The sequence below is a fragment of the Myotis davidii genome, unplaced genomic scaffold (assembly GCF_000327345.1).
Source record: "Myotis davidii unplaced genomic scaffold, ASM32734v1 scaffold43, whole genome shotgun sequence".
Lineage (NCBI taxonomy): Eukaryota > Metazoa > Chordata > Mammalia > Chiroptera > Vespertilionidae > Myotis > Myotis davidii.
The window spans coordinates 725,497-735,156 of record NW_006294590.1 but is presented as its reverse complement, the minus strand read 5'-3'; the positions used below and the strand labels follow the sequence as shown (position 1 = coordinate 735,156).

Sequence of the window (9,660 nt, the reverse complement as noted above, 5' to 3'; positions counted from 1 at the left end):
ATACGGTACTGCCACGCGAGTGTTTCCCTGACGTACGAAGTCCCCCCAACAATCAGATCAGTGACCAGCCGTTTAGGAGTTTCTAGCTCATTTCCCAGCGCCAGCTGCACTGACTCCCTGAAGCCAGCCAGCCGGTGGGTGTTCCCTTCCCTGCGACAAGACTGTTCAGCTTCTACAAGGACCCCAAAACCAGGTGTACGACGTGTGCCAGTCCCTCCGGTGCAGGGACTCCGCTTATCTGGCCACAAAGACAGCTCCGAGACACGCTGGCGGTGAAGGCCTCACTCCCCGCGCACAAGGCGACCTGACCCCTGCCAGGCGCCAAGGGAGGAACTCCTCTCAACTCACCGGGGAGTAACTGTCCTCACAGAGAACGGCCTGTTTTTAACATACGGACCCTGTGATCCTTGGAGCTAATTTTTTTTTTTGGAAACTTAAGGTCTTTCCATCAATGCCACAGAAACATAGGGTGCCCTGAAAAAAATGCAAAATGCACACACACATGTTGGATGATCATAGAGGCAGTGTTTATTAAAATACATTTCATTTTCAAAAATTGAGCTACCAGCTGTTAAAGTGTGTACACACTTTTTGGGACACTGTATATAAAAAGTTGAAATAATTGTCTCTAAGGTACAAATAACATATTTGGACCAAAGCTCCTGTGACTTTGAGTAATTTGGGATAAACGAACGCTTCTGATGACCAGGAGGCAGCCCGGACCCGCGTGCCCGCTGCTGGGTCTGGCCCGGCAGCGAGATGCCCGTCGGGATAGCTCCGTGGGTGAAAGACCCACAGAGCGCTTGACGGGCATTTCCTACAAAAACAAACCCTCCGCTCACTAAAACAGCACCCGGAGTGCAGCAAATCGCGGGCGAAGAGTCTGGTCTGAGGGCCCGGAGTGGCGGAGGTCACGCTCTGCGTCCTCTGGTCCGGGGGTCACTGAGGAGCAGGGCCACCACGGAGAAGGCGGCCAGCAGCAAGCCCTTGGCCACACACCGAGCGTAAGAAGGCCCCCTACGGAGGATGGAGCCTACACCCCTGGTGTCCTTTTGGTGAATGGGGAGAAGTTCAACCAACTGCGCCACACTGGCTGGGCAAGAGTCTTGTATTTTTATTTTTTAAATATATTTTTATTAATTAGAGAGAGGAAGGGAAAGGGGGAGAGAGAGAGACATTGAAGTGAGAGAAAAACATCCATCAGGGGACTGAGCCCGCCAGCCAGGCAGGTGCCTGACCGGGAATCGAGCCGGCAACCTCTCAGCGCTCAGGACGCCGCCCAGCCAACCGAGCCGCACTGACCAGGCCCATAACCATCATTTTTAAGTGGCAACGTGATCGGTACATTTTTCTTTTTAAACTTGTACACAGGACATAACGATACCCATTCCGGAAATCGGCTGTGCCCTACCTTGGTAATACCGGGTCCAGGGATACAGAAGCTGCGGCCAACACACATCATTTCTGTCACAGTCGTACTCTGTGAAATTGATCTGGAATCTAGAAAACATTTTAGAAGATTACAGTAGCTGCCACAAAGCATCCTTTCGGTGAGAAGTATCGAAAGTTAAAGAAATACATTTACTTTCAAAGATCTGTATTTTTCTTCCTAAAAAATACCAACCAGGTCAGTGACCTACCTGGTCAGGGGCCGGGGCAGCCGGGCAGGGACCTGAATGAACTGGACGGAGGCGCTGAGGGGGAAGAGGCCGACCTGCTCACACGTCAGCCCGCACTGGGGCCGCCAGGTCACCGAGGAGACCCTGTAGGAGAGATGGCACAGGCAGCACGCCGGCTCACTCCCAGTCACCTGAGGACTTCAGGCAACTGACAGCATAACCCAGGAGTCTCTCGAAGACCTTACCCCTGCCTCGCACGGGGCTCAGGGGCTGAGGTTCGACCTATGAACCAGAAGGTCCCTGTTTGATTCCAGGTCAGGGCACATGCCCGGGTTGCGGGCTCCATCCCCAGTGTGGGGCGTGCAGGAGGCAGCCGATCAATGATTCTCATCATTGATGTTTCTCTCTCCCTCCCTCTGCCCTCCTCTCTGAAATCAATAAAAACATATTTTTTAAAAAATTTACCCCGTTTGTATTGTGTGAGTTTTCAAATGTGCTCACCAGGAGAACACGTTACACAGCTGTTGCCATGACCAACACGGCCGACACATTTCCCTTTTCACACACGTGGCTGATAGCCGCGATTTGCAAGGAAACCCTCAGCTTCTAAGTCGGCCTGTCCCTGTGTCCCTGTGTCTGGGGCGCCCTCCGCGCTCCTGCCTCCGAACCGCACCCAGGCAGCCGCAGACCTCTTTTCTGCGCCCAGGATCTCCTGCTGGGCGATGCCTTCCACGGCGCCCGCGTCCCAGGTGAGGATGCGGATGCTCAGCTGCGCAGGGACCTCCGTGCAGGTGCCCTTCCCGCTGCCACCAGCCGGGTCTGCGCCTGGGTCAGGGGCGGCTGCATTGGGGAAGGAAAATGACAGTTTTTCTACGATCCCCGGATACCGTAAAAACGGGAAATACTAGACAGGAAGCACATGAATGAGGCTTCCATCTCTCGGGGGCTCTTATTTGTCATCCCATACGGTATCCCCCTTGTGTTCGAGATGTTTCCTTACACATTGTCAGTCACTGGAACTTTAGAGCCCCTGGCCCACATAATAACCGGAAATCATGATTTGGTTCCCACGGTGCTCACTGAAATCCACCCAGAGTTGCAGCAGAAATGCTGCATCGTTGCAGTAAAATGCCGGGAGCTGGCAGGTGAGAAATCCCAGCCCGCTGAGCTGCGTGACCTCGGAGGGACAGCGTGAGGGCAGCCCTGGCTGGTGTGGCTCAGTGGTCCTTTGGTGCGCGGGTTTCATTCCCGGTTAAGGGCTTGTACCTGGGTTGCAGGTTTGATCCCGGCCCAGGTCAGGGAGCGCGCGAGAGGCACCCAATCAATGTGTCTCGAAAGAGTCCTGTGCTCAGGAACCATCACCCCTCATTGCCTCCCACCGCCCGGCCTGGCCATCAGCCACCACTCATCTGCTTTCTGTCTCCAGGTCTGGACGCTGCTATGGATGGGGGATGGGCTCCCACAGGGGTGGGCACTGGTGCCTGGCTCCGTTCACTTAGAATATTTCCTATCACCTTTTCTTTTAAGTTAACAGAACTGCTTTTTTAAGTCACTAAGGCAGTTCTCAATTGCCCGTATTCCTGGGACCAAGAATAACAAGGCGAACTGAAATGAGCGCCCTCACAGCCACTCCCGCTGCCTTTACACGGGGCAACTTGACCTTCCTGTGGATTTCCTTTTTTAGACACAAAAAAGGCATCACGAGCAAGAGAAAAAGGAGTGTTAACCCCCAGCCAGTGTCAGCTGAGCCCCAGCAGAGGCAGACGACCTGCTGGGCGGGCTCTGCAGTCCCAGCAGCCACGCCCCTCACTTCCCCGGTGCAGCCTGCCTTACCCGTGATCTCCAGCCAGCCGTCACCAAGGTCCCGGTCGTCGGAGTTGCCTCTCGTTGCAACGTGAGTTGCTTGTATTAATGAATCAAGTATTTCCGCAGCCTTGTCCCTGCGAGAGAGCAAGACGTTTCCCAGTGCGTGGCCGGCAGCTGGTCGCACCCCGAAGTCCTGACTCTCGGGGTCTCCAGGCCACTAGGGCAGGGGAGGGTTTCCGTTCGCAGATGAAAATGCTTCGGAACCAAACAGAAGTGATGGCCGCACATCATGAATGTACTAACCGCCACTGACCTGTTCGCTTTAAATGACTGACTCCGTTGTGTGATTTCACTTCAGTAAAAGAGGAAGTGCCCGCATATCTGAAAGTGCCCTCCCCAGACGACACCAGGCAGTGGAAAGGCCTTTCTGTGCCACACACCAGGGTGTAGGCACCTTCACACGTCGACCCCTCCAACTGCACCTGGCGAGACCCTGGTTCTGGCTCTAGGAGCGCTGGGCTCCCGGGGCCCCACAAACGCCAGCGAGGAATTTGTGTAAATGTGGGTGCAATGGCGTTACTCCCGCGACAGAAGTCTACTTCCCTCACTGCACGTCTGAATCACCTAGCCTGTCGGAAGTGCGCGTGTGCTCATCGCTGGCGCTGGCTTTCCCACAGCTTTATTCAGGCCCTAACTTTGCACATCGCGTTGTCTGGGAGGCGCCGGCGACCTCGTGTGAAGCGGACCCCGCGGCACTCACCGGAGCCGAGTGCAGTTCTCCTCGATGCCCACCTGCAGGAGGCACCCCGAGAGCGCGTTTTCTCCGAATAACACGGGTCTGAGCGTTGCAGATGCGCACAGACCCCTCCCGGCTGTAAAAGAAAAAGGAGTCCCCCCTCTTACTGTCTGCGCTAAACAAAAGGACAAACCACGAGGAGCCACCACCCCTGTGGCTAAATACCGCAGCTGAACTTTAAAGCCACCAATTACTTGTTCGATTCAAAACGGGGCAGCAGGCCCAGCCCCGGCTTCCCGAGGAGCCGAGGAGCCGACGCCCAGATTACCTGGCTGCCAGAGGCTCAAGGCCGCCACAGGGTCCCTCCTCCCAGCGTGTGCGGCGCGCACGGGCCTGCCCAGCTGGTAACCTAGAGGCACAGCAAGCAGGAGGTCAGAGGTCAGGCCGCTGGGAGCACCGAGGGGAAGCACAGGAGTGCCTCTGAGACAGCGGGCCGGGCTGCGACCTTCACCTGTTCCGCGAAGATGCCTGTGACTTAGAGATAAATGCTAGAGACTCTGAAAAGTGACGGGCGGGCAAGTGCCCTGGTGGGATCACTCCACTGAGCAGGCCACTCACTGAGTCCTCGTGAGTGACGGGCCTGGGGCTCATCGGAGGGGCTGGGAAAGCAGGCGCAGCCGAGGAGCCCCCCATTCCCCAGCGGGTCAGCTCAACCCCACGGCTGGGCAGGGCCCGCTCCCAGCCATGCCAATTGAGCCAACCCACCTCTGGAGGCCCCGTCAGACACCTCCCGATTATGGCCACGGCCCCACATCCCCGTGACAGCTGTGCCAATCGCATGGTGGTCTATTTGTGCATAAACACAGAACGCTCCACAGGACAGGAGCTCACGGGCCCCCAGGTGAGGGGCCCGTCCTCTGCAGCTTATTCTCTTAAAAAGCTCATTTAAGTCCAGCCCACATGGCTCAGCGATTGAGCGTCGACCTATCAACCAGGAGGTCCCGGTTCGATTCCTGGTCAGGACACATGCCCGGGTTGTGGGCTCGATCCCCAGTGCAAGGCCTGCAGGGGGCAGCTGTTGTTGATGGTTCTCTATCATCAATGTTCCTATCCCTCTCCCTTCCTCTCTAAAAATCAATAAAAACACACCTATTAAAAAACACTTATTTCAGCAACATTTTACCTGTTTTATCTCTTTTTCAAAAGCCAGGAGCTAAAGAGAATGTCTAGCAATTTATAGCAGCTTGTTACTATCTACAACACTTTACACAAAAAAACAAACCACCACATTGCTACTGGGAGAAGAACACAGGGTCACCCACGAGAAAGAGAAAGGTCGGACCACAAGCTAAACCTGGACAGTTAGGCATCACCTCCCCGGCACTGACGCCACGGGCAGGAGCGTTGGCCGAAATGCTTGTGAGATGGGTGACTGCCATGTACTCTTACCTGGGTTTCCAGATCTTTCCTTCTCGTGGCCGCTGTTATAGCTTAAAAACTTGACAGTAAATCTCTGTGTCATGGTTCCTAGAAAGAAAACAAAACGGCAAAGAGATGGGCGCCGCCTCCCCAGGAAAAGAAGCGATCGCCCACAGTGGAGTTGCTTTACCAGGTGACTGCATTTTGACAGGCAAACGAAGTCGCCTTTTTTTAGGCAAATCACAAGTACAAATAACAAACAATCCGATTTTGTCTGATGTGTTATAATGATGAGAATCTTGAAGAGGAAAAAAACGCCACATGTAAACACAAAAGCCGCCCTGCTGCCCTGCACCCAGTCACCTTTCTGGAGGGCATGCACCGTGGCCCGGACAATCCTGACGTGCATTTCACTGATGGTACGATTATTCCATCGGAAGAGATAATGTCCCTCCACTGTCACGTTCCTGGGGGCTGATCCGGGACTTAAAAGTGTCTCTGCGAATGAAAGAACAGTGTTATCAGTGAGAGCACCGCACGCGACCTCCGCTCAACGTCTGCAGGGGGCCCACCAGGGCAGTGCCAGCCGCCTGCTCTGCCACCGCAGGGTCCTGCGTGAGGTCTGAACCTTCCTTTCATGCCTGCATCGCCGCGGCGAGGCTCACGGCTCGGAAGACGCGCTCCTTAGGCGTTTATCAAAGACGAGAGCAGTGAGGGCGAACCTTTTGAGCTCGGCGTGTCCGCATTTTGAAAAACCCTAACGTAACTCTGGTGCCGTGTCACACATAGAAATTTTTTGATATTTGCAACCACAGTAAAACAAAGACTTACATTTTCGATATTTATTTTATATATTTAAGTGTCATTTAACAAAGAAAAATCAACCAAAAAATGAGTTCACGTGTCACCTCTGACGCGTGTCATAGGTTCGCCATCACTGGACTAGAGAGTGTCAGCGCTCCAGCAGGCGGCTGCCTAGCCCACTGCCGTGTTGCAGCCACTCCACTAAGACTCGATGCCATAAGAAGTGAAAGCAAGAAGTGAAAACGGTCCTAAAGAATTCTCCAGCGCCCGGCGGTGGGGCTCAGTGGCTGAGCGTCAACCCAGGAACCCAGAGGTCATCGGTTCAATCCCCACTCAGGGCACAGGTCCGGGTTGCAGGCTCCATCCCCAGTAGGGGGCGCGCAGGAGGCAGCTGATCAATGATGCTTCTCTCTCGTCAATGTTTCTCTCTCTAAAAATCAATAAAACCATATTGGTTCCCAGACCTGGAGGACCAGGAGGGGCCCCGAGCCCACATCAGCCACAAGCAGGGTGGGGAGCTAGTTCAAGGTCACAGCTAAGTGTGAGGTAAGGGACGACGGACAGGGACAAACACAATCTGGGGGCAGAGGGCTTCCTCATTGTGACGCTCGTGACACTGCGTCAGAGTGTAGTTCTCTCGGGCTGCACGTCACTCCCGTCCGGATGCCCGTGGGAATGACGGCAGCGTGTGGCACCGAGTACCTGCGCCGGCGAGGACCTGGCCCAGGTCCGCCGCTTCCTCATAGACCACGTGTGGGATGACGATGCCTGAGGGACACACGAATTAACCTTCCGCGGGCGCCTTCCTCGCTGGCAGTTCAAACACTTCCAGCTGCTCCCGGCGCGGTGACTGCCGTTCTCATGGGCTGAGAGCTGACCTGGCCCCTCGGTCCGGGCTTTGTCCCGGCCGCACCGGCGCGTACCTCCCGCAGTGCCGTCCTTTATCCCGGCGTCCAGGACGCTGTCTGCTTCCCCGTAGGCGTCGAGGTCAGTAATGCAGCGAACGTCAAAATTCTGCAGGAATCCCACCGGGGCATCCCGCACACACTGCCCAGCCAGGGAGACCTGGGGGCGAGGGGAAACCAACAGACAGATCACCGGGTCTAATGAGAAAATACAGGGTGACGTCCCGGCCCGAAGAAGGTTCCTCCCGCGGCCGCGCCCCCTGCTGGTGTCCTCAGCTGACCCATCTACTCAAACCCCTAGTCAGTGTGGGAGCCGAGGGCTGGTCAGTGAGAACTGTTCCGGGGAAACCAAGAAGCCCCTCCCCTCCATCCCCTTGGCAGAAAGGAGATCACACTCAACGCCACTCCCCGCCCTCTTCACTCCAGGCTTCTGTTAAAACCAGTCAAGTGGACTCATGGGAACAGCAGACATGGCTCTAGGCGTCAGTGTTTTGTTACCACAAACATTTCTTCCTTAGAATTTTGAACTTAAAAAAAGGGGGGACTTCACATAAAACTCTATGGCCTTAGAACATGTTCCAGCATTCTGGAATATGTTCAATTACATACTGATCGCTCACTAGGACGAGGCTGTGGGGGGGACGGGAGCGGCTGGAAGAGGTAACTGGGGGAAAGGAGGACCTAGGTAATACTTTCCACAGAAAAGATTTTTAAAAATAAATAAAAAATAACAGTGGCTGTGAAACTAACAGAAGTGAAGAATGAGTTACGTCGACGGGAATTTACAGACTGTTTTTGGTTTTGTTGAGTTCACGCTGAGATTTAGCCAAGTAGCGGCTCATTTAAGAGTGACTATGAAAACACATCCAGACACCGTACGCAGCTGGGGGCCGGGAGGATCCATAGGGGAAGGTAAGTCGCTGAGGGGGTATTTCTAAGAGCAATCGGAGTTCAATTAAAAACAGGGAAACAGTGAGAAAAGGCTGCAGCACATTACACTGGAACTTAGTACCTGAGGCACAGTGAGATAGGCCTGAGCGGCAGTCATTACGGGGTCTCCCTGTTTGTACCCCGAGTCCGACATGTCCTTCGGCTCCGTGTGCAGATACGCGTCAAAGGCGGCGGCGTGCGGCCTGGAAGACCTGGGAGTCAACAAGGAAGATGCCACTAACACTTTCAGCTCCTGCCTGCCAGGCCCCCTGCTCACTGGCATTGTATTCTTTGCTCTTTTTTTACGTTAATCTCAGAGAGGAAGGGAGAGGGGGAGATAGAAACATCCATGATGAGAGAGAATCACTGACCAGCTGCCTCCCGCACGCCCCCGACTGGGGATCGAGCCCCAACCCAGGCCTGTGCCCTGACCGGGAATCGAACCCGTGACCTCCTGGTTCATAGGTCGACACTCAGCCACTGAGCCACACCAGCCGGGCTTCTTTACTTTTTTAATTACCAAAATGATATTTGTACTAAATGCCACTGAACTGTACACTTTAAAGTGGTTAATGGTTAATTGTATTCACTTCAACAATAACAATAATGTTGTAAAATGTCAACAATCCCGGAAGGCGAGGAAAGTTAAAGTCCCCGATGAGCCCCCCACCCCCGATCGTCACTACGAACGTGGTGCTGCATCCATCAATTTCTTTCCCAGGAGGCCCGACTCTTTCTGACACGGAATAAACTGACTAACTGGGGTCTGGAACGGAGTCGAGAACTGGATCATTTAAGCTCCTTGCCTTGGGAGAGATCGCGTGAAAAACGGGACCCACATTCCCATTCCAGGGCCCACATGGCGTGGCCCCCCCGACCCCCGGCCCCGAGAGCAGCGCCCTCCCCGGCAGCTAGGGGACACTCACACAGCCCCGTGGTGGAAGTAACCGAGGAAGGGCGAGTTGGCCAGCGAGGACTGCACACACAGGAAGGGAAACCAGCCGGGGGCCCCAGGCGGCCTCCGCGCAGAACAGAGCTGATCGAAAGGGGGACTAACGTCCCCCCCAAACACACCGGTGAGACAGGACTCTCTGAAGAGTGCGGTGACATTGGACGAGCATTCCTGGGAAGAAAACAGACAGGGGCAGGGAGCACCAGGAGGGCGCAGGTTTGATTCCCCGTCAGGGCACGTGCCTGGGTTGCAGGCTCACGGAGGCAGCCCATCAATGTTGACGTTTCTCATCCATGTTCCCCTCTCTCTCCCGCTCCCTTCCTCTCTCTGCAAAATCAGTAAAAACGTATTTTAAAGGAAGAAGAGCAGCAGAGCGTGCGCGCACCTGGTCGCAGCAGCAGCGGACGTCGCAGGCCCCGGCGGTTAGGTTGCAGGGACACGGGCCCAGAGGCTGGTGCACCGGGTCGGGGATGGCCGTCACGTTCTCTG

General features: G+C 54.9%; 2 protein-coding genes across 2 annotated transcripts in view; both read right to left on the bottom strand.

Moving 5' to 3' along the window:
• Window positions 1–814, bottom strand: part of ATP6V0A2 (ATPase, H+ transporting, lysosomal V0 subunit a2) — a 22,644-nt gene extending 21,830 nt beyond the window's left edge. The window contains exon 1 of the mRNA XM_015567217.1: window positions 724–814. Coding sequence (XP_015422703.1) covers window positions 724–814 — 91 coding nt within the window. The remainder of the gene's footprint in view (window positions 1–723) is intronic.
• The window catches only part of TCTN2 (tectonic family member 2), a 13,408-nt gene continuing 4,264 nt past the window's right edge, over window positions 517–9,660 (bottom strand). The window contains exons 4-17 of the mRNA XM_015567216.1: window positions 9,557–9,657; window positions 9,146–9,342; window positions 8,302–8,431; window positions 7,308–7,449; window positions 7,087–7,152; window positions 5,944–6,078; window positions 5,611–5,688; window positions 4,490–4,570; window positions 4,186–4,297; window positions 3,453–3,559; window positions 2,309–2,459; window positions 1,641–1,763; window positions 1,412–1,500; window positions 517–1,017 (exon numbers count right to left, since the gene is read on the bottom strand). Of these exons, the coding sequence (XP_015422702.1) occupies window positions 842–1,017; window positions 1,412–1,500; window positions 1,641–1,763; window positions 2,309–2,459; window positions 3,453–3,559; window positions 4,186–4,297; window positions 4,490–4,570; window positions 5,611–5,688; window positions 5,944–6,078; window positions 7,087–7,152; window positions 7,308–7,449; window positions 8,302–8,431; window positions 9,146–9,342; window positions 9,557–9,657 (1,688 nt within the window). The 3' untranslated portion in view covers window positions 517–841. The remainder of the gene's footprint in view (window positions 1,018–1,411; window positions 1,501–1,640; window positions 1,764–2,308; window positions 2,460–3,452; window positions 3,560–4,185; window positions 4,298–4,489; window positions 4,571–5,610; window positions 5,689–5,943; window positions 6,079–7,086; window positions 7,153–7,307; window positions 7,450–8,301; window positions 8,432–9,145; window positions 9,343–9,556; window positions 9,658–9,660) is intronic.